The sequence below is a fragment of the Cyrtonyx montezumae genome, unplaced genomic scaffold, assembly GCF_038088225.1.
Source record: "Cyrtonyx montezumae isolate F1298 unplaced genomic scaffold, pur_monq_1.0 scaffold_5, whole genome shotgun sequence".
Taxonomy (NCBI): Eukaryota; Metazoa; Chordata; class Aves; order Galliformes; family Odontophoridae; genus Cyrtonyx; species Cyrtonyx montezumae.
In genome coordinates, this window is record NW_027072056.1 from 14,838,617 (window position 1) to 14,866,475 (window position 27,859).

Genomic DNA, 27,859 nt, shown 5'->3' on the forward strand with positions numbered 1-27,859 from the left:
CTACCACCTGTCCCCACACCGTACCCTGGCACTTCTGGCATATCCAGTGCTTTATTGATCAGAAAGAGCAGCAAAAATACAGCACATGTCTGTGTGCACCCCCAGGCAGGCTGGCATCACCCCAGCCCCCAATGACTAATGGGAACAGGATGGGGCTGGCACAAGGGATTAATGCTTTTGGTACACAGAGTGCCTCTGGAACCCATCCCTGCCCTGAGCAGCTGGATGTGGGGAAGTTTGGGGTAACGTGAACAAGAGGATCCCACTGGGAGGGAGCTCATAACCCCAAAGTGCCCCCTCTCCATGCCACCCCCACCCCAAGTGGTTGCCTATTTTGGGATGCACTCTCTGCTGTATGACAAGAGGGGAGTAAGCAGAGATGGTGCAGGGATGGGTACCAGGGTGCCAGCCTTCAGGGACAGCAGCCTCACCACACTGAGCACTTGTGCACCGGGTTCATGGGGGAGTTCTTGGGGCAGTGGAAAACTCGTCCGAACTCCTCGAACTGCGAGACGCTGCCCAGGACCCTGTGTGCAGGGGGAGCAGCTCACAGCTGTCCCAAGGACCCTGCCCCTCACCCCTGCCCACCCCAATGGCACCGCACCCCATCCATGTTCCCGTTTCTACCTGTAGTGCTCTGGAGCATGCTTGTCTGTCAGCACCTGCAGGTAGATGGACTGGGATCGCCTCTTGATGCACCAGTTCTGGGGGAACAAGGTCCCGTGGGTGAGATGGGCAGGGGGCTCCAGATCCTGACATTCTTCAGGATCCCCAAGGACCTGGCACCCACTGGGATGGTCATTCTGGATGCTAGGGGATGAGCGCAACTGTGCTGTGCTTGTTATTGTAGGGTCTCCCAGGAGCCTACAAAGGTGGTACAAGTGGACTGGGAGTGCTGGGGAATGTTTGTTGTTAGGGCATGTTTGTTTGTTGTTGTAGGGTCTCTTGGCGTTGTGGGATCCGCAATTGTGGGGTCTCAGGGGGACCCATGTGAAGTTGTTATAGTTGGGGGGGTCTCTGGCAGAGATGGGGGAATGTGGTTGTTATTGTAGGGTCCCCAAGAGCACAGAGGCTGTGTGGAGTGGTCCAGTGGATACTGGGGGTGCCTGCAGAGCCCGGGAGCTGCTCATGGCTGCAGGCACCACCTCACCTGGGCGAAGGCGATGAAGAAGAGCTGGTCATGGGTGTACTTCAGGTGGTGCAGGGGGTGTTCAGGGCCGTGTTCCCGCACCCACTTCTGGTAAGCCTGGAGAGCAAGGGCTGCCAAACTCTGCCACATAACACCCAGCAAGCAGGACCATCATGGCCCTGCCAGGGCTGTGACACTGCAGGGTGGGGGACACTCACGTAGTAGGCGAGCTTGAGCCCCCCCATGTCAGCGATGTTCTCCCCCAACGTGTGTTTGCCGTTCACCTGCCAAGAGAAGAGTGATACAGGGTGAGCAGAGATGCCCCCATGGTGGCATGAAGGCAATGCCTCAGTTTCTCCTCTCAGAGCTCTGAGGGTGTTCCCAGCTGAGGTGTGATGAGTTCTGGGGTCCCTGGGCGTTGTCGTGGCAGGGTCTCACCCGCTGGTTGTAGACAGTGAAGTTGTCATAGAGGTTGACAATGCACTGCGCCTTCTTTAGGAACTTGCTGTAGGACGTCTCCGTCCACCAGTGCACCAGGTTCCCATGTCGGTCGTACTGTCCCCCTGCAAGCATCACTACTGGTCATGCCGAGGGAGCTGGGCGGCCCCAGGACCCCCTAACCCTCCCTAGCAGGGTGAGGAGCTCTCACCCCAATCATCGTAGCCATGGGTCAGCTCATGCCCAATGATAGTGCCAATCCCACCGTAGTTCAGCGACCTGCCAAAGGGAGTGGTGGTCACCCCAGGAGCTGCCCCCACTCAGAGCCCTGCCCTGGCCCCCTCCCCAGCCCCACACTCACTGCGGGAACTCGGGATCATAGAGGGTCGGTTGCAGGATGCCAGCAGGGAACACTGGGGATACAGGAAAACATTGCAGGGAGGGGAAAACTCTGTCCTACCCCGCAGCATCCCCTAGTGCCAGGGGATCCTACAGTATGCCCCCGCCCAGGGGTGGGTGATGCCTCACCCATCTGGTTCTTGTTGGGCAGGTAGTAGGCATTGAGGGCCTGGGGGGGCAGGAGCCACCTGCAAGGAGAGATGGAGGCTGTGGGAACACGGAGGGACAGGAAAATGCCACTCCCTCGCACAGCTAGGACACCCCATGGCCCCCTCCCAGGTAGGGTGATACCCACGCAGACTTGTCCACCTCCTGACGGATCTTCTTCACTGAGAGCCTGATGCTGAAGGCAATGCTGTTGAGGATGTTCTTGAAGTAGGTCCTCTCATCCACCTCAAACTGTGGGGTGCACAGCCATATCAGAGGGGACTCCAGCCCCAAACTCCAGCCCTATGAAGTGTAGGGAGCAGAGCTAAGGTGTCCTCCCATCCCTGTGTGCCTTGGGGACAGAAGATGTAGAGTAGGTGATGTTGCACTGGATGGGGCACAAATGCTGTGTCCCCCACAGGAGCTGCTGAGTGCCCATCACCTCTCTGAAGTCCCTGGGTCATTAGGGTTAGGGGCACCTCCAGTCCTAGCCGAGGATGGGGTGCAATGAGGGGAAAGGCTCTGCCTATGTGTCTTTGGTCATGCAAGTGGTAGAGTAGGTGAACTACCCGAAGGTGGCTTGTCTTGGGGTGGTATCTTCCCATCCTTGTCTGCCTGCACCTCTAAAATAGCCAGATATAGGGCCTGGCTCCCACACTGTGTGCCCCTGTGTGTCCTTGCCTCATACTCCTTGTCGATGGCCTCTGGCTTCAGCAAGAAGTCGGGGTACCCGATCATCACCATCATGTACTGGAGCTGTGGGCAGAGCAGCTGGCAGAGTCAGGGCCCTGTCCCACATCTTGCCATAGAGACAAGTACAGGGAAACATGCTGGGGGCAACTACCTTGGCCCTGGCAGCTCTCCGTGTCTCCTCATCCATCCAATCCAGCTCATCCAGGCGGTGGTCCAGGATGTATTTGATGTCCTCCACCAGCTGCTGCACCTACAATGGGTCACCACTGATAGTAGGACGATGTCCCAGCCACTCATCTGCAGGGTGGCACCTTGGCAAGGGGAAAGAAGGGCACCTACCTTGGCCTTGCTGGCAGAGGAGAAGTACTCCTCGACAAAGAGAGCACCCAGGGCCATGCCAAAGTGCTTGTTGGCCTGGCTCAGGCAAACCTTGCCCAGCTCCAGCTGCTTCTCATTGCCCTCCATCTCTTTGGAGAGCTCATGGATGGCATCACGGAATGGGGTGGAGAGGTGTTCACTCAGCACCACCACGATGCGCCACAGCATGTAGTTGTGAAGGATCCTGGGGAAATGGGGTGGGATCAGGGCCCTTTTGGGCATGAACCAGAGTGGGGACATCTCAGCGTGGGGTGCCCATGTCCCATGGCACCCAGGGATGCAGTGGCTCTATGGATATCCCTGCAGTGTGCATGGCCTGGTGCAGGTCTGGCTGCATGACGGCTTTGTTGGCACCCGCAAATGGGGATGTCTTGGTGGGGACTTGTGATGATGCCCTCCTCCAAGGTTTCAAGGGTCCAACCACAGCTCACCATGTGCCCATCCCATTGTGCCCTACCAGCCCCTCACCTGCTGGGCGTCACACGGATGAGGTCAGACACCTTGTGCATGTAGTCGGTGGCCAGCAGCACCACCTCCTCATCCTCTGAGAAGTTGTCATGGAAGATGCGATCCAGCAAGCGCTTCCACTTGAGCTGACAGCAAGGGGCACATGAGGGTGGGGACCCCCATCCGTGTCACAGGGCTTTCAACCTCCACCACCCCTTCCCTTGGAGCCAAGCCTGGTCCTGGCAGTGCGCCCAGCACCCAAGCAAGAGCAGGATGGACTCATCACCACCCAGGGTGCATTGATTTGGGGGAGCAGTGCAGAGTATTACTAGGAACGTAAGGGCATTGCACCATGGGGTGCTTCTTTCAGCAGGACATGGGAGTGGCAGCAAGGAGGGCGATGGAGCTAGAGGACAGGGACAAGCAGGGGCACAGGGGAGGTAGGAGATGTGGATGGCAGAGTGCTGCTGGGTGGGAGGGGAACGCACCGTGGGGGTGATGCGCTGCAGCTCTCCCAGAGTGACTTTGTGGTACATGCTGCTGACGTCCCTCCGCACGTCATCATACTCAGACACCGTGATCTGCATGGGGTGGGCACAGCTGTCACCTCCCCACTGCCCACCCAGGGGAGGCGGGGTGGGGATGGGTGCAGGCAGAAAGGGCTGTGGGCCCACATCCCCCATGGCTTGCTGCCCCACTGAGAGTCCCAAGGGCTGGACAAGAGGTCCATCAAGGTTGGGATTGAGGTTCCCTAAGATATGGACGTGGGGTATTTAAGAGCTTGGAGTGGGTTCCCAAGGATGGGGAATGGAGCTCCCCAGGTTGCTGCCCCATAGAGTGAAACTGGGGGTTCCCAAGGTGGGCTCCTTGGCAGCCCCATGGACCAGGTGTGAAGGCCCCCAAGGCCTTGGAGTGCAGATGTCCAAGGAGATGGAGTCATCAAGGGCAGGGCAGGGGCATCCCAAACCCAGGACGGTCACCCCACTCACGTTGGCGAGATGCTGCTCCAACTGGAGGATTTCTTGCGCTTTTTGCTCCACGTGCTCAGCCCCCAGGAGTGTGAGCAGCCTCTCCATAAAGACACGGTAGGCAGCCAGGATCTGAGTCAAGGGAAGGGACTAGTGTGCCACCTGCACCGTCCCCTGTCCCCCTTTGTCCCCTGCTCCTCACCTTTTCACTCTCCTCATCCTGCCCCAGGTACAGGGTGCGCTCAGGCAGCGTCAGCCCATCCTGGTCGATCTTGGGAGAGATGGGGGCAGGGGGTGAGCAGAGATCCAGGGTGGGTGGGGGGGTGCACCCCCTGTCCCCCCGAAATGGTGGCCTCACTCCTGTGTGGAGGATGCCCCACGAGGAGCACAGGGATGGGCAATGCTGCCCAACCGAACCCATCCCACGCCTGCACCTTCCTCATCACACGGAGTCAAAGCCTTTCTTTGTGACACACGCTCCCTCTAGTGTACACGCATATTCCTTCAGCACAGCCACACTCCTTCCCCGTCCCTTGTCTCATACACAGTCACACACACACCTACACACTCACACCCCTCATCCGCAGCACCGCCAGGCATGGCGACCGGGAAGGCTTCATGCCCACCAAAACCATTGCCATGCCCAGCACCTTGTCCCCATCATGCCATCCCCATCCCCACCATGCCATCCCCATCCCCACCATGCCATTACCGTTGCCATCATACCATCACCATTCCCACCGTTCCCCTGTGGTGTCCACCCTCATGTCCCCCCATGCCCAACACCCACAACCATGCCATCACCATGCCCTCCGTGACATCTCCACCATGCCACTGCCGCACCCCCAGCCGTGCCCACTGAAGATGCTTGAGGCTTGGCCACTTGGACAGAGCCCACCCATGCCCTTGTTGCACCATAGGATGGGGGACATGGGTGGCAGGAGTGGGGCAGCCTGACACTGGGATGAGGGTGGCAAGATGTCCTCACCCGGATGACGTAGCGGGAGGTGTTCCTGTCGTCCAGGCTGACGGTGAGCGAGAACAGCACGGCAGCACTGTAGACCCCCTGCGTCTTGTAGAGCAGCTCGTTCAGGTCTCCACCGCCCGGCGATGCGTCCCAGCCACCACACTCCCCAATCACCTCTAACATGGGCCGCGGCCCCAAGCGGTCGATCTCAGCCCGGTTGAGGCACGAGCGGAAGAACTCCTTCACCTTCCTCTCGGCTGACGTGGGGGCACGGCGGCGCACGGGGCGGCTCAGCAGCGCCCGCAGCTTGGCCTCGTTCTGCTCGGCGATGGCCCCAATGGTGCCGTACACCAGCTTGTCCTCGGGGATGCCGTGCCGACGCAGCCACCCGCCGCAGGCAAAGGAATAGAAATCCTGGCAGGGGTCGATGGTGGCATCCATGTTGGCACTAAGGAACCGGGACGCCCGTAGGAAAGCCTTTTTCTCCTGGCAGCCCTCCAGGCAGTAGCTGTCCCCTTCAGCCGCCAGGTACTTGAGCACCAACATGCACGTCAAGATGACACAGAGCCCGGCAGCGAACACCAGCCCCGAGAGCAGGCAGATCTCCCTGCGGCTCCAGCGTGGCAGCCCCCCACCTCCACTGCGCTTCTTGGTCCCAGCGCCCAACTGGAGAGCGAAGCCATTGGGCAGCGTGCCGCTCTGGTAGCGGCTCACGTACTTCACCTCCTGGAACTCGTCGTAGTGGGCTGTCAGTGAGTAGGTCTTCTCCATGGTGGGGGTTGCACGTGGGGCTCACGGACCCCAGTTCATGCTGGAGATGCCCGGGTAGGTAAGATGCTCCTGGAAAAGGCAGAGGATGTGGTGTAGGGAGGAGCAAGATGGGGGTTGTTTCTTGTCGTCATCGTCTCCCATGTCATTGTCCCCAGCACTGCACCACACTGGTGGGATTGGTGACCCTAATGCCAGGAGCACAGTGGCATCCCAACCCTGCTCCTGTTCCCTCTGTCCCCACCTGGTGTAGGGGCAAGGTTCCACCTGCACCCAGCCCAGGGCTCAGCTCCATCCCACCCACCTGGAGACAGCACTCCAAGTGCAAATCCAGAGTGATCCAGGGAGGGAGCTCAGCATTACACCACATCCCATGGGGTGAGGGGGGTTACAGGGCTGCCAGCCCCTCTATCTGGGGGTGTGGAAGGGGCAGAAAGGCTCCGGGGAGATTTCTGGGGAGGAAGGCACTGCACGGGGCTGGGCTGTGTGGCTGCGCACCGGGTTGCATTGCCTTGCGCTGCGCCGTGTCGCGTCGAGCCGTGTTGCATTGGGTTGGGGTGGGTCGCGGTGCTCTGCGTTGCAGTGCGTTGTGCCCGATTGTGTTGCATGCAGCACACTGCGTGTGTGCAAAGTTAGCTCCCGTCTGGAGGGGTTCCTGCACCCTTTGGGCAGTTCACAGCATCCTCCACAACCCCCCACAACCTCTGTCCGCTTCCTGGTGCTCCGTGGTCTCGCTTCTGGAGATGGGGGGCTTTGGCCACGGGGATAAAGGGTGGGGAGGACTTCAAAAGGAGACCCCAAGCTTCGCACACTGACACCAGATTTGCAGGTGTGGACAGGACATGCTGGAGACAAAGAGCTGCTTGGTGGGGGGTGTGGACCGTATTGCCGCAGAAGGACCCCCCTCAGCGCCTCTAAAGCCCCACTGCCTCTGCTCCCTCTCAGCAACTTAGGTGAAGTTGTGCCCAGGCATCGCAGCCCTGTGCCAGGGAGAGGCTGTGCGGCTGCTGCTGCCACCGGAAAGTTTGTGGGGTGAGCGGTGAGCACGGAAAGGGGGGGGAAGGGGGAGGGGAGGGCTGGGAGGGCTGCAAGGAATGAATGGTCCCTGGGATGGTCCCCGGGATGCCGGAGGGATGGATGCTCAACCAAATGCTCGGGGGCTTCTCAGGGGATGCTCGGGGGTACCCGGGGAATGCTGCTCAGGATGCTCCGGGGATGCTCGGGAGGTGCTCGCCGCGGTGCTCGGGGGACGCTCGAGGGATGCTCGGGAAGTGCTCCCCGGGATATTCGGGGGATGCTCGCGGGATGCTCACCGGTAGGCTGCAGAAGGGTGTTTGGGGCCGCTCGAGAGATGCTCCCCGGAATGCTGCCGGGATGTCCGGAGGTGCGTCCCCGCTTGCTCACCGCGGCACTCGGGGGCTGCTCCGGGCTGCGCTCGGGAGATGCCGCTGGGGATGCTCTTGGGGTGCTGCACGGGATGCTCGGGGGGTGCCCGGGGGTGCTCACCGCCTTGCTGGGGAACGTCTGCAGGCTGCCCCGGAGCTGCTGTCGGGCAGTTCCGGCGGTGCCCGTCCGGCTGCGTGCCCCGTGCCGAGCTGAACGGAGCGGCGGGGCCGGAGGGAGGGAGGCAGCGGGGCGGGGAGGGGGTGGCGTCTCCAGCCCGGCTCTCCCGCAGGCCAGGCTCCATTAACGAGATTATTATGCAAATGGAGCAGCCCCGTGCCACCCGCCTGCCTTACCTCATCCCCGGCGGGGAGGCAGGGCAAGGGGAGGGCGGGGGGATGCCTGGACCCCCACCCCGGGGGGGAGCTGGCGTAGGGTTGGCGGTGCCACCAAGGCTGGCACCACTGTGTACGGACGCCGATGCCACATCCGATAGCCTGGCACATGGAGTGGGCACTGCTGTTCGGGAACATAGCGGCTGTCCGACCCTCCCACCCCCAAGGTGGTGCCTGAACACATCGAGGTTCCCGTCCCGTCCTTCCAGGGGAGATTCAATGGGGTGGGCAACAGATGGAGCCCGGGAGGCTGTAGGTGGGAGAGAGTGGGCATGGGGGCAGCACAGGGAGGGGGGTACGCACACTCAGACACACACACGCACACACATGAGAAGGTCTGGGAATATTAAACTGCATTGCAGATAAATCCCCAACATAAATATCGTGAGTCTCTCTGCCATTGGGGAGGGGGAAGACTGGGGGGGGGGGGCAGCAAAGAGATTTATGGTCCATCCATTGCACGGCCCCACACAGCAGCTGCAGACCCCCAGTCCAGCTGTCCTTCTGGGTACCTTGGTACCGCCATCCCACAGAGCACTGGGTGCTCAGGGTTAGCACTGGGTCTCCCTGGTGCAGAGGTGGGTCCTGTGCCATGTGGCATGGGGACACTGCTTGGCATGGGGACTGGTGGCTCAGCTGTGGGACACGCTCCTGCACACTCACACCACCTCTTGGTGACACAGCAATGCTTTCCTTGTCCACACACCGTGCTCCACAAACCCCACCAGATGCATCTAACTGGGCATCACCAGCCCCAGCAGGACACAGGAACACCCAAACCCAGCACCTAGACCCATGGGTGGGCAGAGGATGCCCAGCCCTGCTGTTCACCTGGGAAGGATAGAAGGTCCTAGACCCACTTGGCACCTTGGTGGGAGCATGACAGATGCATGCAGGAAAAGGGGGGGCTGATGTTATTAACAGCCCTGGGTATTGCTCCAACAGGGCCGTAAAAATTAAAGGCGTGTGGATATAAAAGAATGGATAAATCTGAGCCGACCGCAGAGAGCTGCAGCATCCCCTGGGGGATGGCAGCCCTGGAATGTGGGGTACAGAAAGCATGGGATGGGCACTTCATGTAGATAGATCCTGGGGTCAGGCAGCACCCATCCCCACTGCAAAGCGCGATGCTCCAGCAAAAAAAGCCTTGGGCAGTGCCAACCGGTGGGGCTGGTGCTGCAGAGGCAATAGGCTGCTCCTAAAGCAGGGCTGGAGGGAACGGGGGTTGCACCGACTTCCTGGGGTGCCCACAGCCCACACACCCAGCCTGGCCCCTAGGACAGCGATGGTGCCCCCGTGCCACGCACCCCGGTTTGGCCCAACCTGGTGGGTCCTGCAGCCCCCGGCTCTGACACCCCTCCTCGCCAGCCCCACGGGCCACCCTGCCGGCATCCTCATTTTCCCCGAGATTAGCCGCGGCGCGGGAGCCCCCGCGCACCGCCAGCAGGTGACAAATAAGATTTTTCCACTCTCCCGAGCACCCGGCATGGGTCTGTCATTGAAAATGCAAAGCAGCGCCGTGCCAACCTCCGCCGCTCGCCCTCCCCTCTGCCCGTCCCTCAGGGACCACATGGCCGAAGCCACCACCTCTGGGACCCCAAAATGCCATTCACTCCCTGCTGGGGCGTGAGCCATGGGTGCCCTCATGCCTGGTGCAGCGAGGTCCTTGGGGGGCCTTGGGAAGGGGATTGTTTGGGGGTGTCAGCCCGGGTGGGTGGTGTGTCCCTTGGGTGGAAGAGTGACAACGAGGAGAGATTTCCAGAGGTCTCTGTCACACAGGTCATTGCACCCCGACAGTGGTGCCAGGCCCTCCCAAGTGATAGCAGCATGAGGGTTTGCCCCCCTTAGGAAGCACGTGGCCCTCGGGGTGAGCACTGCCCCACGCACCCATCCCAAGTAACCCCCATCCCAGTTCCCAGTGGAGGAGGATGGCAGTGGTCCCTCACCCCAGAGCTGAGCACATCCACCCAACACCCATTACCCAAACCCCTCTGTCCCCCAGATCCCTATTTCCCTCCCCCAGACCCCTCAGTCCCCCCCAGGCCCAGCCCTGGGCCCCATTATCCCACACCCCCAGGGTGAACACAGCCTCGCAGCCCCATCCCTGCGTTCCCCCCTCCGCTATTGTTACAGGGTTGCCTCTGCCTCTGTTTGTGAAATTAATTCGGAGGTGGAGAGGGAGAATTATGTAAAGTGTGGTTATTCTGGAGCGGCGGGGGAAGCGCGGCTGATGGCAAAGTGCCTTTTTGTGTGTTTAATATGCATTTTTTTTCCAGCAGTGCATTTTCAGGCGGGTAATTTGCTGTCTTTTCAGACCCCGATCAGTATCATTTCTCCGGCAATGACAGCTTTTATTTGCTCTGAAATGAATGCTGCGAAATTTCCAAGAAATAGCCGAGGCCCCATTGCCTGCGCACCCCCGTGGGCACCCCACAGCCACGGCCCCATCCAGCACCAGCACCGTGCACACGCATGTGTACGCCCTATGTGTGCGCTCACACGTGCACGTGCACACCAATGCACATGCCTATACCTACACTGACTCCCCCCGTAGACCCACACATGGCACACGGGGTGGGGGGTATAGGGGATGTATATGGATATAAGGGTGTGTGCTCCCAGCACGGGTGCACAGGTCCACACGTGATGAATGGTGTTATGGCATGGTGTGTATAAGGCACAGGTCCCCAAACACAGCACCCGAACACACAGCCCACTGGGGGTCCCCACCTCCCCAGTGCCAGTGCCTGGCACGGCCAAGGTTAACTCTGCCAGAGCCCGGCAGCGTGGCATGGCAAAGCTTTAATTTAATGAAGTGTAAGGTTTTTTTATGGGCTTTTAATTACATGGTGATAATTAACATTATAGGCCGTTGGGTCCCACTGGTGCCCGGCTGCCCTGTGCCAGCTCCTGACTGTAAATACATGTGGTGGGCAGCTGGAGCCATGCAGTTCTCACGCCAAGGGATCAACCTGCCACCTCCAGCAGCAGAGCCAGCCCCAAGCCCTGCAGGGGTGGACTCTTGGGCACAACCCCCTGCACAAAGTGGGGAGCAATGAACCCCCCTCTTATCTCCCTGGGGAGCACCCAGTTCCATGGGGGTTTCCAGCCCTCTGGCTGAGCACAGCTGCCTGATGGCACTGTGGTGGTGATGGGGGGGGGGGGGGGGAGGGCACAGGCTGGGCTGTTAACCCCTCACTCCTCCCCCCCCCCCACACACACAACCCCTGGCCCCAAGCAGCCTCCTCACCCCCCTGGGCTAATAGGAAGCAATCCATCAGGCAGCACTGGGGCACGCTGCCCACCTGTCAGGCACCCAGTAGATTTATTGCCACCACCCAGGCAATTTCCTGCCCTCCCCTGGTCAGTACAGTAGGGTAAGGGAAGCAGCACGGAGAGCGGGGGGTCAGGGCAAAGCCAACACAGGGCTACGATGCCCCAAAGGGTCAACCCCCACCCCCCGCCCTTACTGTCATTTCCCCCTCTCTGGGGACAGCAGGACCCCCAATGCTGTAGGGTCACACATCCACAAAGGGCCACCTCCTCCTTCCCCAGCCTCAAGCAGGGAACTCAGGCGCACGGGCTCCCTTCCCCCAACCCCTTCCCATTTAATTTTCCCTAATGAAAGGCACGGAGGATGGCGGGGAGCCGGGGCACCAAGGTCGAGGCTGCCTTTAATCAATCCCCGCTGCTGGCTGAGTGCCCGGAGGAGCCTGCGGAGGAGAGCACGGGGAGGAGGGCTGCAGGAAAAGGGCTCCCAGTAGCAAGCAAAATGGGACCCCCCCCAGGACCCCAGAGAAAAGGCACTGTGAATGCATTAAGTGCCCAGATCCCGCTAGGGCAGCTTTAAATGCTGTGCCAACCCCCCCCAAAACAAAAACCCAACCCCCATTCTCTCCTCCCAGCGCAGCCCCTAGAACAAGGCCTGCAAATGGGGTAAGCTCCCCTCAGGCCGTGCTCAGCCCAGAGCTGTAAGGCACTGACTGCAGGAGGGTTGGGGACACGGGGGACACCCTACAGCTGGGTGCTGGTGACGGCGCTCACCCCGTGCACCAGCACAGTGGGGCCAAGGTCACGGGTGAGCAGCTCCAGCTGCCGCAGGTACAGCGGGTACAGCCCGGTGTCGGCCGGAGGCCGAGGCAGATAGAGGAAGCGGACAGCGGGCGCCGGGCCCTGCTCCAGCACCATCTTATTGGCGGCACAGACGTACTCATCTGACACTTGGGTGGTGTTGGGTGGGAAGTTCACCGCCGCCTCTTCCTCCCCAGGGGCGGCCGGGTCGCCTCGGGGTCCCCGCGGGGCCTGCCAATGCAGGCGGACAACCCCATCCCACGGCACCAGCTGGATCTGGGCCTGGATGCGCAGGTCTTTGAGGAGTTGGCGCAGCTTGTCCTCCTGAGCGTGGGGCATGGCTCCCGCCTCCACACAGAGGAAGAGGCGCAGGCGGGCCCGCCGCCAGGCCCGCGCCATGTTGAGCACGCAGGCCATCTGCAGCAGGAACAGGCTGCACGTGTCGGCGTAGCGGGCGCTGTCGGGCCGCAGCAGGTTGACGGGCCAAACGTGGATGGAAGGAGGAGGGCTGGCGGCCCGGCGCAGCTCCCACAGTTTATCCAGGCTCTCCAGGTGCCGGGCCAGCAGGACATTACGGAGCATCTTCAGGGCGTCGGCCACGATGCCCACGTATTCACGTGGAGAGAGCAGCTTGGGGGCGGCCGCGGCCCGCAGCGGGGGAAAGCCCAGGGGCAGCTCCTCACGGGTGCTGGTGAAGGCAGGGTGCTGGGCCAGGCTGTCCTGTGGTGCCGCATCATCGTAGAAGCCCAGCACCAGGGTGTTGGGGCGCATGCCACCTGAGGAAAGACCACGAAGATCTGGGCTAGAAGGGAAGGATAGGACTCTACCAGCCCCCACAGGTACCCCCAAGCCTCAGCTAGGCTTTGGCAATGCTCATCCAGGTAACACCAAGACCCACCATAGCCAACACCAGTTGCTTCCAACTACCCTTTGGTGATGCCCATCCAGGTGACTTCAGACCCCACAGTGTGACCCACCCTAGATGCCTCCAAGACCCAACTTAGCTTTGGTATTGCCAAGTGCACTAAAAACACCTGGTGTGGACATCGCCTATCCACGACTTCAAGTCCCAGCTTGGCTTTTGTATTGCACACGCAGATGTCTCCAAGCCCCAGCTTGGCTTTGTGGGGTCTCTCCAAAGCCCTCAGCACTGCTCAGTCCCTGGAGACAGCAGGGTGGAACCCCGTCAATGCCCAGCCCAGAGCCACTCACCAAGGCCAGTGGTGAAGAGGAGCTGCCGGACGCCGTGCCGCACTGAGGGTGCGAGGGTGAGGCTGATGAAGGCTTTGACATTCAGCTTGTCCACCAGACTCAGCCACGAGTCCTGCTGAGGCTGCAGTGGGTCTGACGGCAGTGCATCTAGGTAGGGGGGGGGGCAAGGACAGAATGAGTCATGGGGTTCCCTGTGCTGGGGGTCTCCCTGATGTCCCCACAGCTTCCCAGCATGGCACTAAGCACCCCTAGCACCATCTTCTCCCCCCAGCAGCCCCATCACCTCAGCACACATGAGAATAGGGAAGGAGAAAGCAGGTGCTTCCAGCCAGAGATATGAAATTATACATAAATATATTAAAAAAAAAATACCTAGACAGCCCCATCCCCCTCCCCAATTTCAGGCCATTAGTCACCACGGCAACAGTGACGGTGGGGGGAGTGGAGACTGTGCATCCACTGTGGGCGGGGATGGCCATGGCAGGGTGAGTGTGTGTGCGAAGAAGCATGTGCGCAAATGAACGTGGAAACACATATGAAGCATGTGGATGTACAGCAGCAGGCATGAGATGAGGATGGACATAGGAACACACACGTGCAGGGCTGTGCCAAGCATGCACAAAATGCCCACACTTGCTGGGCGTGCACCAGTGGAGCTGGGGTGGCACACGTCACGTTTGTGTGCCTGTGCCAACACACAGGAGCTCCATGTAGATGTGCAAGGATGAAAGTGAGCAGGATACAAGCGTGCACAGAAATTATGGGACAGAGATAAGTCACCTACATCCCTTACACAGTGCCAAGCCATGGGTATGTCCAGCGTGCTGATATCACCCTCCCTGGGCCCAACATACCCAGATGGGAAGTGCAGTCACCCCAGCCAGGGAGCGATGCTGAGGGCCAAAGCATCAAAGAAAGGGACAGAAGCCACCAGTGCAGGGATGGAGCAGATCCTCACCCAAGTCCTGAAGCTCCACATGGCCCAGGACATAAAGGCCACTCTTCTTGAGGTCATTGACAAAGTCAATGAGGCGGGCGCTGCCCCGCGGGTTCTGCACCATCAGCAGCATCTGTGGGCGCCAGAACTTCACGTGGTCCTTCCGCACATCCAGCATCAGCAGGTACTTCCGCACCTGGAGGGAGGGAAGGTGGCAGCTAGGGACTTCTCTTTCTTTCAACACCCCGTGGGGATGCCAGTCCTGAGGACATGCTGCTGGGATGGGGCTGCCACAAGGGATGCCAGCCCCAGGGATGTCAGCTGTCCAGCCCACAATAGGTGAGAAGAACAGGACTCACCTGGTGGAAGATGAGAGCCTGGCTGATATAGCCCCAGGTGCTGCTGGGTGAGAGGTAGTGGAGGGCGAGGAGGAGGATGAGGAGGAAGCCCAGGCTCACCGAGGCTGACACAGGGCTGATGAGGAACATCATGACGCAGCAGCCAGCAATGCCCAGCAGGCACGTGTGCCAGGTGAAGTAGCGAAAGGTGGGCCTGGAGCAGGGAGAAAGGGACATCTAAATTAGCCAATGTGGCTAACAGGCTCCTCGCAGCAGGGAGGTCAGCCCAAATGAAACCTGGCCTGTGGTTTTGTGCCACTCGCTTCGTGTCAGTCATGTAGACTGGCTACCACACCAGGCAACCCACACCAGGCTCAGGAAAGTTGGCATCACTTCTGTCCTCATCAGTGGCACCAGCAGGCGTATAACCCCTGGCACTCAGTCATGCTCAGCTGGCCCAGGAAAACCCCAATGAGAGGCAACAGGCGTGCACCAGGCTGTCAAGAGGAGTGTGAACTAATTACACTGGGGATAACCACAGCCCACATCAGGGCTAGGCATAGAAATGGCTATTTCCATTCCCATTAGCTTCTTTCATGGCCTGAGGGAAGGACAGCCTGGAAATGGCACACTGGAAAAGCCACCCCAGACCTCCATCTCCCCGTGTACCTCTCCATGGGACAGGTTTGGTGGCACAGGACGAGGACAGGGCACCCCTCTATTATAGGGCAAATACTTCACAAATAGAGGGGAGATGACACCATGCAGGGCACTGAGCAGACCCACGCAGCCTGCCCCGGCAGATAGGGATGACCTGAGGCAGAGGGGATGGCCTGGGGGTGGGCAGAGTTCGGAAGCACACAGCAACACCAGCGAATGCAGCACCCACTCATCCCAGCACAGGGAGGTGGAGGCGGGAAGGTGAGATGCTGTTATTTTCTCTAATTGTTGTTTTTGCTGAAAGGTAATTAAAATCCTTTTCCGCTGTGCTTGATGGGAGACCTCAATGCAGGAGCGGGGGGAGGGGGAGGTGGCACTGAAGCGTGAGATGAGCAATGGGCCCTTTGTCACTCGGCCCCAAAGCCTCCCCCCCAGGAACCAGTCCACATCCATCTGTGCCCCATAACCTCAGGCACAGGGAGAGGGAACACAGACTGAGCTGGGAAAGCTGTACCTAACCCAGGTTCCCCCCAACCACCCCACTCTGCACTCTAGCTTAGGGCAGCTCTGCACCCACCACCCCATGCTGGGGCTGCCTGTCACGCACTGTCCTTCCTGGAAGATCTTCTTTTCCCCCCCTTAGGCAGGATCCCCCACCCTCTCCCTTTCCTTGTTAGTTTAATTAGCACTAATGGAAAGTGGGCTCCATCACCGCTTGGCGAGCTGCCCGGGGGATGCCGGGCGGCACAACCTATAAATTACCTCCGGAAAGCCTACAGGGAGAGGATGGGGGGTACCCGATGGCACTGCATTTATCTGTGCCTGCTCAGTAACATAATGAAAGGACGTGGGGACTGCCTGCTTCTCCCTCCTGAGGGTCTCTCGTCCCCTAATGTCCAAGGAGAGAGTGGTCTCCTCTTTGCCCTGTAGGCAGATGGATGGATAAACGAGTGGGTGGACAGTCCATCACAGAGCAGGCAGCAGGTACCTGAAGTTGGGGGCTGATGCCCACTCCAGTGCCAGGCAGGCCAGGTTGACGGTGGCATAAACCAGCAGGAAGAAGGTAGTGACAACTCCTGCGATGGTGTTGAGCTTCCCAGAGAAGAGCACCAGCTGTGGGGAGAGCATGTGGGTCACGGTGTGTAAACAAACCAGGGAAGTCCCATAAATGGACACACAACATGGGGACGAAGCCCAGGGACTGGGACAGGAGCATCACCAGCAAACTGACCTGTACCACCAGCCAGGAGAGGATGACTGCCATGATGGGGTTCCCACTTGCAGATGTCTTCTTGGCAAGCGCCAGTGCCCGGCCTGCAGGCAGAGCAGGCAGGTTGGGCAGGCACAAGGCAGGAGGCAGCCCAAAGGCCACCAACTGGCTTGGCCACAAGCCCTGCCCTCATCATGAGTGCTGGGATTGGAGCAAGTGCCATAGCATATGGGTACCCAAGTTCTGGCATCCCTGCAGGCAGAATGATGTGCGGGCATGCCTCCAGCCTGGCAGTAGCAGGGTATGCTCCATAGACCCCACGTCACCTGCAGGGGTACTGCCAACCCCAGGGCAGACTGGGTATTGCTGGGTAGAACAGAAAAGGAGCCTCAGGACCCCAAACCCACACTGATCCACAGAGCATCATCACCCCAGCTGCAAGGCAAGTCCATTCTGTGGGAACAGCCCCGGCACCATCTGGGCTCTGGCTGATGTCAGCATGCTCCAGGCACTCACCAAAGAGATCATCCCGTGCCAGGGCGTAGAGGATGCGGGATGCCCCAATGAGGTTGCTCATGGCTGCGGAGAGCGTGGCAGCATAGATGCCCACCGTGACCAGAGGTGGGAAGATACTGATGTCACGCAGGAAGCCATAATCCTTCTGCAGGAGGGTCCTGGAGAGAGACACGCACGTGGTGGCACTCACCTTGGCTCATATCAACATTAGTAACTTCAGGAAGGAGCACTGGCTGTACCTGCTGCACGTGGCACACATGAGGAAAGCCAGCAGGTTGTAGACGAGGTAGGTGAAGAGCACAGCAGAAATGGTGCCCCGCGGGATGGAGTAGCTCGGGCGCTTCAGGTCCCCTGCAGGCAGAGCAACAGTGTGACCACCTGGTAGGTGCAGCACGCCCTGCATCACTCAGTTCCATCCCAGTGCCACCCCGCTCCCTACCTGACATGTTGGAGCCTGCCATGATGCCGGTGCAGCCATTGAACATCACTGCGAAGACAGTGCTGAAACTCATCATCTGCCCCGTGGTGTAGTCCACTCCGTACCCACCTGCAGGACACAGGGGCACAGGCTGTGACAGGCTGCTTGGGGTGGCACAGCCCTGCTACGTGCCCTCTTCTTAACACCCCTGTCCCCAAAGAAGGGCCCCAAGTGCCCTTGAGCTCCCCACACCCTCCACGGAGCCCCTGCTGATGCAGAGGCCAGTACCACCCCTCTCCATCCCAACAGGACCACGATGGGGACCATGGGAAGCCCTGACTGTCCTCACCGCCCAGGTTTTCTCGCAGAGTGGCAAGTGAGAAGCCCGTGAAGCTGCCGTTCTCGGTCTCCGAGCTGTTGAGGTGCGGCATGCGGATGGGCACGCCGAGGGGCCGCGTGGCGAAGAAGCTGACGAGGATGGTTCCTAGCACAGCTGCCACGATGAGGAAGATGAGGAAGGTGGCTTTGGCGTAGATGGAGGCACCCACCAGGCACACAACGAGGCACAGGGCCAGCAGGATGGTGCCGTAGAGCAGCTCGTACCAATAGCTCTGCGGGAGAACACGGACGCCTGAAGCCACTTCCTGCCCTGGGCAGAGAGACACATAGGGATCAGCAGGGCTCAGTGCAGGCACCTGGGGTTGGCCAAGCCAAGCCAGCCACACCACTAGGCACAGAGGTAGAGCTGCTTGGGGAAGGGATGCTCCACATCCCCTGCTATGGGGTAACTTACCTGGTGGGATTCCGAAGCTGTCCACCACTGCCTCCACCAGCCCCAGCACGTAGAGGGCACTGCCACACACGTTGGCCAAGAAAAACATGATCCCAATGCTGCCCCCGAACTCCGGGCCCAGGGCACGGCTGATCATGTCTTGGTGGAGTCAAGGGAGTGTGTCAGCAACCCAAATCGATGCCCCATCACTTCCACAGCCCCACCGTGGCATCCAGGTGCTACTGAGTACCCCCCCTCAAGATTTCCTGTACCCAGTAAAGGATACAATAGGCTCCTCCAGCATCCAGGGCCCCATTGGTGGCGATGGCACATACCGACAGCACCGTCATGCCAATGATGAAGTAGGCTACCGCAAACATGGCCAGAGCTTGGTACAAGCCGGCGTGGCCCACCACGAACCCTGCCAAGGTCACCCTACCGTTAACTGAGCAGGGACAACCCCCACGGGGCTCCCCCATCCCCACACACGCCAGCCCAGCCACTGCCCCCAGCCTCAGGGCATCTTCCCACCATGCCCACAGAGCCACACACCCAGAGAGCAAACAAGCAGGGAGGGAGGAGACAGCAGGGTGGCCCATTGCAAACCAGGAAGCAAAAGCAGCCCAGGGTGTCCCTGTCAGCCAGGCAACAAGCCCAGCTCCTGCAGCCCACGGTGGCTCAGTGGGACACATGGAATCACTCATGCCCCTGGCCAGGGCACGGACAGGCTGAAGGCAGTGATGGGAAATGTGGGCAGGAAGGGGTTGCCCACAGCAGCAGTGGGAGATGCCCTATCTCAGCCACGAGATTGGCCACAGAGATGCCAAGGGGAGGGCTCAGAGGGGAGCTGCAGGGAGCTCTCAGGGCTGGGTTTTCTCCCTCCATCCCAGTGTTAAAAGCTGGGGGTGAAGGTAAGGGGTGCCAAGAGAGACAAGTGGGGGCAACCCAGGGGGCTGGGGGCCTCCAGGAGGGAGAGAGAGAGAGGTGTGTGTGAGGTGTGCAGAAAAGAGGGAGGGGAATTGCCTGGGCCCCCCCCCAAAATGGGACAGCTCCTCCTCCCGGCAGCTTCCCTTTCACCAGCCCCACACTTCCCCTGTGCCCTCCCCATAGGTAACACCACCCCCATGAGAGACTGGGCACAGTGTGGGGTTGGGAGTGCCTTGGACAGCAAAGCTTGTGGGGTGGGAAGGGATGAGGGATGGGGCCCTGCCTCCCACCTCGCAGCTTGGGATATCCCACAGCCACAGGAAGGGGCTCAGGGCCTCTGAGCCCTCCGGCACTCAGCCAACTCCCGCCCAAGGTTTTCTGCAGGCGGAAAACGAAAGAGGAAAAGCCTTCCCTGTTCCTGTGCGGGCCTCTGCCTGAGCTGGACCTCGGCTTCCCAGTACCAGGGCACATCAAAAGGGCTGCTGCCCACCCCAGTACAAGGCTTACAGCTCAAACTGGGACCAGACTGGGAGCCAATCTGCATCCTCCCAACAGTGTGGAGATGGATGGAGGCCCAATCCAGGGTGCAGCCCTGGGGACACCACAAGGAACAGAGACAGCACCGGGGTGCAGCACTGAGGGATGCTTACAGCAGAGGGGTCCTGGTACTGCGGGGTGAGGAGGACATAAGGCACTGGGATCTGAGTTAGGGAAGGCATGGGGATCCTGTCCCAGGGACAGGGGCCTTCAGACTAGTGGGGCTGGGCAGGAACCTGAGGATGCCACAGGAGCCCTGGGGCTGCAGAGTGAAGGGGTGTGGGGGGAGAGAGATGGCATGCAGCACTGGGACCCCAGACTGGGGGAGACCTGGATGGAGTACAGGGACTTCAGCTCGGGGTTGGGGGATATGGAGGGTGCTAGGAGCCCCCAAACAGGAGGGCCTGGTGGGAGAGCACTGGGACTCCGGACTGGGATGCTCAGGGAGGGGCACTGGGAAGACACTGGGAGCTGAGTGGAGAACACACGGCCGCACTGGGACCCAGACCAGGGTAAACAGAGGGTCCGCAGCCCGGGGAGCTCGGGGTGGGCGCTGGGGCTGCAGATAGAGGATGCCTAAAGAGGGCCCTGGACTGGGGAGTCCGAGAGACACTCACCGAGGCGCAGGAAGAGGACGACGCTGAACATGGAGAGCAGTGTGGGCACCACGACGCCCAGGAAGGTGGGCAGCTTGCGGGGGGTGGCGACAGAGGCGGTGGCGGCCCGGCCACGTTCCCGACCCCGTTCCTCTTCACCGGAACCGCCGCACAGGCGGTACGTGAGCAGTGCGCTGCGCTCCGAGCTCGCCATGGCCCCAGCCTAAGCCGACCGGGCCCCACCAGGCCCGCAACGACCCCAAACCCGCCCGCTCCCCGGCCCGGGCCGCACCGCCCCTGCATCGACCCGCGCCCCGCCCCCATCCGATGGCCACCCCCCTCCCGGCCACGCCCCTCCCAAGGCCACGCCCACCGCATCTCCGGGTAGACCACGCCCCCGATCGCCGCAGCCAAACCACTCCCCCTCCCGTGACCACGCCCCCACCCCACCACCCCGCCTTTGCCGCCGGCGTTGCCCCGGCTCCAAATGTCACCCTCCATCCCCACATACCAGCCCCCCGGACCCACAGTCACCCCGCAGCCGGTCCCCCCCAACTTGACTCCACACCCTGGGCTGAGCCCCTCGCTCCCCCCCCCCCCCCGACCTTGCTACCCCACGGAGGCCCTCCCCCTGTTGCCAACCTCGCATCCAGGTGGGCACCCCCTAGGATGTCCCCCGGTGTACCCCCCCCCGGCCAGGGCATGTCGCCAGGGTGGCGGCCGGGCTCGGCTGCCCACGCCAATTATCGGACAATTGGGGGCCTCGGGGGCACCATCCCACCCGCTCTGGGGTCCCACTGCCACCGCCGGCGCCAATTAGGTTAATGGGGTTGGCACCGACACCAGGGATGGGGGGGGCACAGTGGTGCCGTGGGACCGGTGAGCAGCACCTCTGTGGGCACCAAATGCTGAACCCATCGCGTGACCCCACGTCACCCAGGGGCGAACGGGGACAATACAGGCATGGCCGCGCAGGACGGGGCGTGGGGACGATCCCAGTGATGGGGTTGGCACCGTGTCCCCCCGGAGCGTGTCCCCGCGGTGTCCCCATGCCAGGCAGGCAGAGAGGGGGGGCCGAGGTGGGAACTTTCACGTGGGGCTGTCCCGGTGCCAGCGGTGCCCTCGCGCGCCGCCAGTGCCGCTCCTTTGATGCACCACTGAAGCGGCATTGTCAGCGCCCCGCTGGCACAATTAGGGCTGATGGGGCGGGAGGGGAGTGCAGCACGGCCACGGGCGCGGGGGCACCCCTGTCCCTATTGGGGATGGAGTGCGGGCATCCTTAAGTGGGCACGGGGACGTGGGCACAGAGACGTGGGCGCCCCTTCCTCTAATGAGGACAGAGGGAGAGACATGGGCAGAGACAGAGGTGTGGGTATAGCCAGACCCCAATGGGTCTGGGGACACGGGCACCCCAAGTGGGTGACGTGTCCATGGGAACATAAGGAGGGTGGATAAGGGGACACCCCCTAAAAGCCTGGGGCCGCGAGCACTGTGGGCTGCGTGGACACAAAGCCACCCCCTGCCCCATGGGCCCCCCCATCTCCGCATCCCGGTGCCCGCCGACCGCCTTTGAAGTGCCCGCTACCGCCACCGCCGCCGCCGCCGTCGCGTTCCCACCCGCCCGCCGCATCCCCCCCCCTCCCCCGCCCCACTCCCAGCTGCCCCTTCCCCGGGGCCCGGGGCCGAGTTCGGGGGGCACCGCTGGGGAGGAGGGAGCGTGGCGGGGCCGAGATTGGCGTGAAAATGATCAAGGGCCGCGGGCAGCGCCGGAGCGCAGCGCCCGTCTGATGCTGCCCGCCCGGAGGCCCCGTCGAACAAAGGCGGCATTGAGGCCCCGAGCTGCGTCCCCAAGCCCGGACCCCCCCTCTGGGCTGGCATCTTGGCGCGACATTAATGAACTCGCCTGTTTGTGCTCCCCTGGCCCCTCTCTCCTCCCACCTCCCGGGGGGCACCGTATATATCCGCGCCTCTTCGCCCGCCTCGGGCACTTCAGGGCTCACCCCCTAAAACCTTTGCCCGACCGGGATGGAGCAAAGAGGGAAGAAGATGCGAAGTGCTGTCCCCACGGTCTGCCTGCTCTCCCCCGTGCTGCTGCTGCTCCTACAGCTGTCCGGGGCGGCTCCCGTGAGCCAGGGGTTGTACCCCATGCCAGCTAGCGTCCTGCAAGGTCAGTGGCAGCGGTGAGCACGGGGCATCCTCAGGGCTGGGTTTTTGGGGGGGAGCTGTAGGAACTGGGATTCATTTATTTCATTTTCGGGGGTGGCACCAAGAGGATGCTCAGCTCCCCCATCCTGCCCACGCCACCTCCACCTGCCCATGTGCCAACCCCACGGGGAGGTGACATCACCCCAAGCGATGCCAATGGGACTGCCGGAGCCTGTGCCCACCTAATGCCTATCATGGAGCTACTGGGACATGGGTGGTGGGCTGAGGGCTTTGTGTATGTGTGTGGGGGGGAGGTTACAGGGGTCTGAGTGAGCCCCCTGCAGCGCTGTCGAGCCGGGGGACGCTGGTGCTGGAGGCAGCACTGAGGAGCGCGCTGCTGGCACTGGACCGGGCACTGGCTGAGCAGCAGAAGCAGCGGGGTGCCTGTGGGCTCTGTGCCCCCTGCCTCTTCCCCCCCTGCACCAACCTCACCCAACGCTGCCCACGTGAGTCTCATCCCTCCCCCCTACCATCCGACCCAAGCCCTATCCCATCCCCTATAGAAACACCATTGAAACAGCACCCCAGATAATGTCCCCCATAGTTGCCACCCCTATAGGCTTTACCAAAACAGCGCCCTGCCTACTAGAGACCCAAGCAGCTCCCTATCCTCTTGAGATCTTACCAAACTCAAGCCCTACCCTGACCCATTCGTCCCACCCCAAATACCTGCCCCAAAACATACCCTGACACCCAGGAGACCCTACCAAAACAGCAGCCCCACCATGCCCCCTCCCCACCATACCCCCTCCCCACCCACCCTGGAATGGTCCAGGCAGAGGTGGGCAGGGTGCAATGAGGACATGAGGATGCCCACAACCCCGCTGTTCCTGCAGCCTCTGCCGTGCCCCCCGCCATACCCCCCAGCTGCCAGGCCCTGCTGGATGCCCAGGTATTGCCTGAGCTGCCCCAACGCAACTGGGCACTGAGCCAGGCATGTGCCCCCTACCTGCGACTCTGCCCCCCCCAGGGCACCCAGCCTTCCTGCACCCTGCTCAGTGCCCAGCGTTGCCAGCACCGCCTCCAGGAGTGCTGTGAGTGGGCATCAGGATCCTCCTGGAGAGGATATAAGTACAATAAAAAATGAGGCATCAGATTGACTGGAAGGGATATGGGGCAGTGAGGGTGGGATGCGATGGAAGGGGAAAGCTGGGGAGTGGTGGGGGTCTTTGGGAGGGAAGAGGGGGGTTGAGGGATGGAGCAATGTGTGGTGGGATGAGAGGGAGAACTGGGGATGAAGGAGGGATGTGGGGTGAGACTTGGGGGCTGGAGGGATTGGGATGGGGAAATGGGGATGGAGGCATTGAGGGACGATTGGAAACATGGGTAGGTTTAGGGGGAGAAGAACTGAGGATGAAGGGGGGATCTGGGATGAGATGAGGAGATTTGAGGGATGAGGTTTTGAGAGGGATGGAGAAATGGGAACAGGGCACTGGAAGTGATGCAGGAGATGGGGTGGGATTAGAAATAGGTGGCACTGGGTGTTCAGGATGGGGATGGAGCACTGGAGGGGTCATGGAGGGATGGAGGTGAGACAGGGAGATGGGTGAAATGGAGAGATCGAGGGCACTGACACACTGAGGGGTGGAGGATTTGGAGTGGGACAGGGCACTGGGGGTGCAGATTGGGAACACAGAGCCAACGGGGACGACAAAGACATCGGGTGTCCCCGAGGGCAGCGGGCACATGGCCCCCACCCACCACACCAATGCGTCCCACAGTGCTGGCGAAGGCAGCCCCGAATCCCAGCATGGCAGCAGCGACACCAGGTGAGCCGGGGACAGCAGCTCCCCCCGCCCCCTAGCCCCCAGCCCCACGCTGTGCTGGGGGGCAGAGGTTAGCGTCGGCAGCTGCCGGCCCGCGGGGTGCCCCCATCCCACCGCCCACTCGCCTCCGTGAGCACGATGAGGCGTGACAGCGCATCCTACCCCCGCTGCCCCCTCCCTCCATGGCCACACTTTATACCCTCAGAGAGCTGCGGGCGCCGGGCAGACCCCACCAGCAACAGCACAGCCCCCCGAGGACGCATCATGGGCGGCAGCGCGGCGCGGCGCGGGGCTTGGCCATGGCTGGTGTCGGTGCGGCTGCACGGGGAGTTGGTGTGCGGTGGGGTGTTGGTGAACCACGCGTGGGCCCTCACCGCTGCCCACTGCTTCAATGGGTAAGGTGTGGGGACGGGGGCTGTGGGGTGGCACTACTGTCCCCTCCCTCCCCCCCCCCCCCACAACTAAATCGCTGCTCTCCATCCCCGTGCCAGGAACCAGAATGAGTTAGCGTGGACGGTGGTGGTGGGCGACCACGAGCTGGGCAAGGAGGATGCAGGGGAGCGGGCAGTGCCTGTGCGGCGCATCGTGCCTCACCCCAAGGTCAGTGGAGGTGACCCCAGATCCTTCCTGCATGCTCCATAACCCCTCACCTACACTCTCTTCATCTCCTTCAGTTCAACCCTAAGACGTTTCATGGGGACTTGGCACTGCTGGAGCTGGCAGAGCCGCTGGCACAGTCAGGCACTGTGAGCCCCGTGTGCCTGCCCAGCAGTGCCACTGAGCCTGGCCCTGGCACCCCCTGCCACATCGCAGGGTGGGGGTCCCTGTATGAAGGTAGGTGCCACCCAGTACCCATGGGGTCTATGCTCTGTGCAGAACCACCAAGCCAAAGAGCAAAAAGGAGAGGGTGTGGGCACCCCAGGCATGGGGTACCCTGTAATGTGTACCTTGCCTGGCAGAGGGACCATCGGCTGAGGTGGTGATGGAGGCACAGGTCCCCCTGCTCAGCCAGGAGACGTGCCGGGCAGCCCTGGGCAGGGAGCTGCTCACCAGCACCATGTTCTGTGCCGGGTATCTGTCTGGGGGCATCGATTCCTGCCAGGTAATGTCACCCCGCAACACAGCAGTGCCCTGGTCATGGGGTGAGCACACAGTGCTGGGCATGTCCTGCAGCCTGCCGTGTCCTGCTTGGGCTGATGTGTGGATGTCCCCCCCCCCAGGGTGACTCGGGGGGTCCGCTGGTGTGCCAGGACCCCTCCTCACACCACTTTGTCCTCTACGGCATCACCTCGTGGGGTGACGGCTGTGGTGAGCGGGGTAAACCGGGTGTCTACACCCGTGTGGCTTCCTTTACCGACTGGCTCAGCCTGCAGATGGACAGTGAGTGCCAGTGGGGGGCACGGGGTGGCACCCCAGGGGGCTCAGCATCTCACGGTAGCGCCGTGCCCTCACAGCTGTTCCTGGCAGCCGGGAGCCAAGCTGCTTCGACCTGCTGGCCCTGTCCCAGCTGCCACCAGAGCAGCAGCCCCTCGAGCGCACCCGTCTCTGCTCCTTCTATGCGGGGTCCTGCCAGGCCAGCCCAGGCCGAGCCGGCTGCACCCGCCTCGCAGATGAGACATGCCATGCCCGGATGAGGCGATGCGGTGAGAGAAGCAATGGCATGGGACTGGGGGACTGAGCTGGGTTGGCACAGTGCTGGGGACACAGCTCTCCTGCTGAACCCGCAGAGTTGCACTCCTACGCCCAGACCCTGGTGGGTCTCCTGCGCCGGGCTGGGGACTTCATCCGAAACCAGCTCGACTTCTCCTTCCTCACCCGCACCCTGCCCCAGCTCCTGGCCAAGATCTATGGGCACCTCTTCCCCATCCGCGTCCGTAGGGATGCCCCAGGTACCCATGTGGGCTGTGCCAACCCTGTGCTGATGGCTGGAACACCAACACCCTGCCCTGGGCTGCCCGACACTTTGTCTCTGTGCTTGTTTCTGCAGACCCAACGATGGCTGAGCACCCTACAGCTGAGGGACCCCTGAGACCACCCCGCAGGTAAAGGGGGATGTGTGTGCATCATGGGTTGTGACAGATGGGAGGTCAGGTTTTGGGGAGGTCGGCACTGATATGGTTTCTTGCATGCAGCCCAAAGCAGAAGGGTCTTGCTCTTCCCAAGTCCCACCAGGAGTGCATGCAAGGTGGCAGTGCCCAGGGGATGGGTGGCACCAGGCACCCACCTGAGCTCACCCCACTGTGCTTGCAGGCAGCTGCCCACCTTCAGGGAGGTTTTTGGGTCTGTGGGGCCGCGGTTGCAGGACTGGGTGCGGGCTCTGAGGGCCACGGCGGGGGGCAGTGCCCTGGCACCCACTGCAGATGGGGAGCAGCTCCCTGAGGAGATGTGGCTCTTCTTACAGGTACTGAGAGAGAAATGGGCTGAGGGGAGCCTTGCCCCTGTGATGGTTCCAGCAGGGACCATACCCCTGCAGCACCCCATGGTTGGCCCACTGTCTGCACTGACTCCTTCCCCTTCCCTGCAGCAGGGTGAGGAGCTGGTGGAGCAGCTGGTGGGACAGGGCAGAGCCTTCCTCACCCAGCTTCGGGCAGAGCTGGACCTTGCCAAACCCTTGGAGGCCATGCAGGCATCCAGAAAGCCAACTGGAGAACCAACCAGGAACCCCACGCTGAACCGTGAGCCCTGAGAGACCGGGGAGGTGGATGGTGGGGTGTGGGGCTAATCAGGAATGGGTCTGGTGGGGTACATATGGGGCTGGTGGAGCTTGGGGATATCCAGCACTGAGCTCCATGCCCAGGCAGTGCCCACTGAGAGCATCACCATTCATGCAGGGTCAGTGCCAAGGAAGAAACGAGAGCTGGTGCCCACAGTGCCAGGGCTGGAGGAGCATGAGGAGGAGGCAGGCACGGGTAGAGGTAAGCACACCACAGCCCCTGAGCTGTGTGATGCTATGGGGACGGTGACAAATCAACCCCAGCACTGCACCCCAGCCCTGGGGCTGGCTGCAGTGCAGTATCCCCACACACTCCCTGACAACCCCCCCCTCCTCCATCTCTCTCCTGTTTCCCCCCAGCTGCAGCTTGCCCCGGCCTCAGTGCCTCCTCACTGCGGGTTGGCATGGTGCAGGAGCTCTATGCCTGGGTGCTGCAGGTGCCAGAGCCAGACCTGGCCGTGACCTTCCAGGAGGTGTGAGCAGTGCCATCGCCAGCATGTCGCTGCCCCCCAACTCTGGAGCTGACAGTGTTTTCCTCTCCTTGCAGATCCTGGTGGACCTGAGCTCCAAAAACACCAAGGGGCTGTACCGGGCACAGGTGCGGGCCACGGTGGGCGGCCGGCCCACGGCTTTTGCAGGGCTGGTGGGGCTGGAGAGCGACTCTCTGGCACGCAGCATGCCTGGCCTTGTGGCCTTGGCACTTGAGGCTCTGAAAACCTAGGGGTGCTGGCAGGGGATGAGGCACAACTCCCATTCCCCATGGGCACCTCTTATTTATTTGTACAGAGAAAGGTTTATTTTTCAATAAAGAAGGGCTCTATTTTCTTGTAGCTGGTGAGGATGAAACAAATGATGTGCCATGCGATGGC

The 27,859-nt window shown here is 61.5% G+C and overlaps 3 protein-coding genes across 4 annotated transcripts; 1 reads left to right on the forward strand and 2 right to left on the reverse strand.

Moving 5' to 3' along the window:
• Positions 1-403: 403 nt before the first annotated feature.
• ECEL1 (endothelin converting enzyme like 1) lies at positions 404-6,337 on the reverse strand. Of its 2 annotated transcripts, none has more exons than XM_065747992.1 (17): positions 5,588-6,337; positions 4,802-4,870; positions 4,621-4,731; positions 4,120-4,212; positions 3,653-3,777; positions 3,146-3,368; positions 2,958-3,056; positions 2,795-2,869; positions 2,268-2,365; positions 2,096-2,154; positions 1,929-1,980; positions 1,779-1,846; positions 1,568-1,692; positions 1,348-1,413; positions 1,151-1,246; positions 628-704; positions 404-527 (listed from the first exon to the last, which is right to left on the reverse strand). In XM_065747992.1, exons 1-17 carry the CDS (start codon positions 6,335-6,337, stop codon positions 428-430), a joined length of 2,286 nt encoding a protein of 761 aa, XP_065604064.1. In that variant the 3' UTR covers positions 404-427. The 2 variants fall into 2 exon arrangements, with proteins under 2 accessions (XP_065604064.1, XP_065604062.1); XM_065747990.1 differs by having other exon boundaries at positions 2,262-2,365.
• Positions 6,338-12,068: 5,731 nt separating this feature from the next.
• SLC12A9 (solute carrier family 12 member 9) lies at positions 12,069-20,562 on the reverse strand. Its single transcript, XM_065748114.1, has 13 exons — positions 20,328-20,562; positions 18,533-18,667; positions 18,268-18,405; positions 17,824-18,123; positions 17,496-17,603; positions 17,296-17,407; positions 17,057-17,214; positions 16,562-16,644; positions 16,319-16,443; positions 14,692-14,884; positions 14,354-14,528; positions 13,396-13,542; positions 12,069-12,959 (listed from the first exon to the last, which is right to left on the reverse strand). The coding sequence occupies exons 1-13, from the start codon at positions 20,518-20,520 to the stop codon at positions 12,127-12,129; spliced, it is 2,700 nt and encodes an 899-aa protein (XP_065604186.1). The 5' UTR covers positions 20,521-20,562; the 3' UTR covers positions 12,069-12,126.
• A 1,628-nt stretch (positions 20,563-22,190) lies between these two features.
• PRSS56 (serine protease 56) lies at positions 22,191-27,797 on the forward strand. The gene is made up of 17 exons (XM_065748056.1): positions 22,191-22,473; positions 22,796-22,957; positions 23,348-23,545; positions 24,233-24,280; positions 24,483-24,672; positions 24,769-24,877; positions 24,952-25,111; positions 25,237-25,379; positions 25,498-25,657; positions 25,732-25,920; positions 26,005-26,166; positions 26,265-26,319; positions 26,528-26,678; positions 26,802-26,952; positions 27,109-27,192; positions 27,357-27,463; positions 27,538-27,797. Exons 1-17 carry the CDS (start codon positions 22,332-22,334, stop codon positions 27,709-27,711), a joined length of 2,385 nt encoding a protein of 794 aa, XP_065604128.1. The 5' UTR covers positions 22,191-22,331; the 3' UTR covers positions 27,712-27,797.
• The last annotated feature ends 62 nt before the right edge of the window (positions 27,798-27,859 follow it).

Excerpts from the sequence above, each read along its gene's own strand:
- SLC12A9 (XM_065748114.1), bottom strand. The coding sequence starts at position 20,520 with ATGGCGAGCTCGGAGCGCAGCGCACTGCTCACGTACCGCCTGTGCGGC. Across the intron at positions 18,124-18,267 it reads CAGCTTCGGAATCCCACCAG|GGCAGGAAGTGGCTTCAGGC; the intron begins GTAAGTTACCCC and ends CTCTCTGCCCAG. Across the intron at positions 16,645-17,056 it reads GGCACGGGATGATCTCTTTG|GCCGGGCACTGGCGCTTGCC; the intron begins GTGAGTGCCTGG and ends CTCTGCCTGCAG.
- ECEL1 (XM_065747990.1), bottom strand. The coding sequence starts at position 6,337 with ATGGAGAAGACCTACTCACTGACAGCCCACTACGACGAGTTCCAGGAG. Across the intron at positions 2,870-2,957 it reads GGAGAGCTGCCAGGGCCAAG|CTCCAGTACATGATGGTGAT; the intron begins GTAGTTGCCCCC and ends CTCTGCCCACAG. Across the intron at positions 528-627 it reads CATGCTCCAGAGCACTACAG|GGTCCTGGGCAGCGTCTCGC; the intron begins GTAGAAACGGGA and ends CCCTGCACACAG.
- PRSS56 (XM_065748056.1), top strand. The coding sequence starts at position 22,332 with ATGGAGCAAAGAGGGAAGAAGATGCGAAGTGCTGTCCCCACGGTCTGC. Across the intron at positions 22,958-23,347 it reads CCTCACCCAACGCTGCCCAC|CCTCTGCCGTGCCCCCCGCC; the intron begins GTGAGTCTCATC and ends CTGTTCCTGCAG. Across the intron at positions 23,546-24,232 it reads GCACCGCCTCCAGGAGTGCT|TGCTGGCGAAGGCAGCCCCG; the intron begins GTGAGTGGGCAT and ends TGCGTCCCACAG.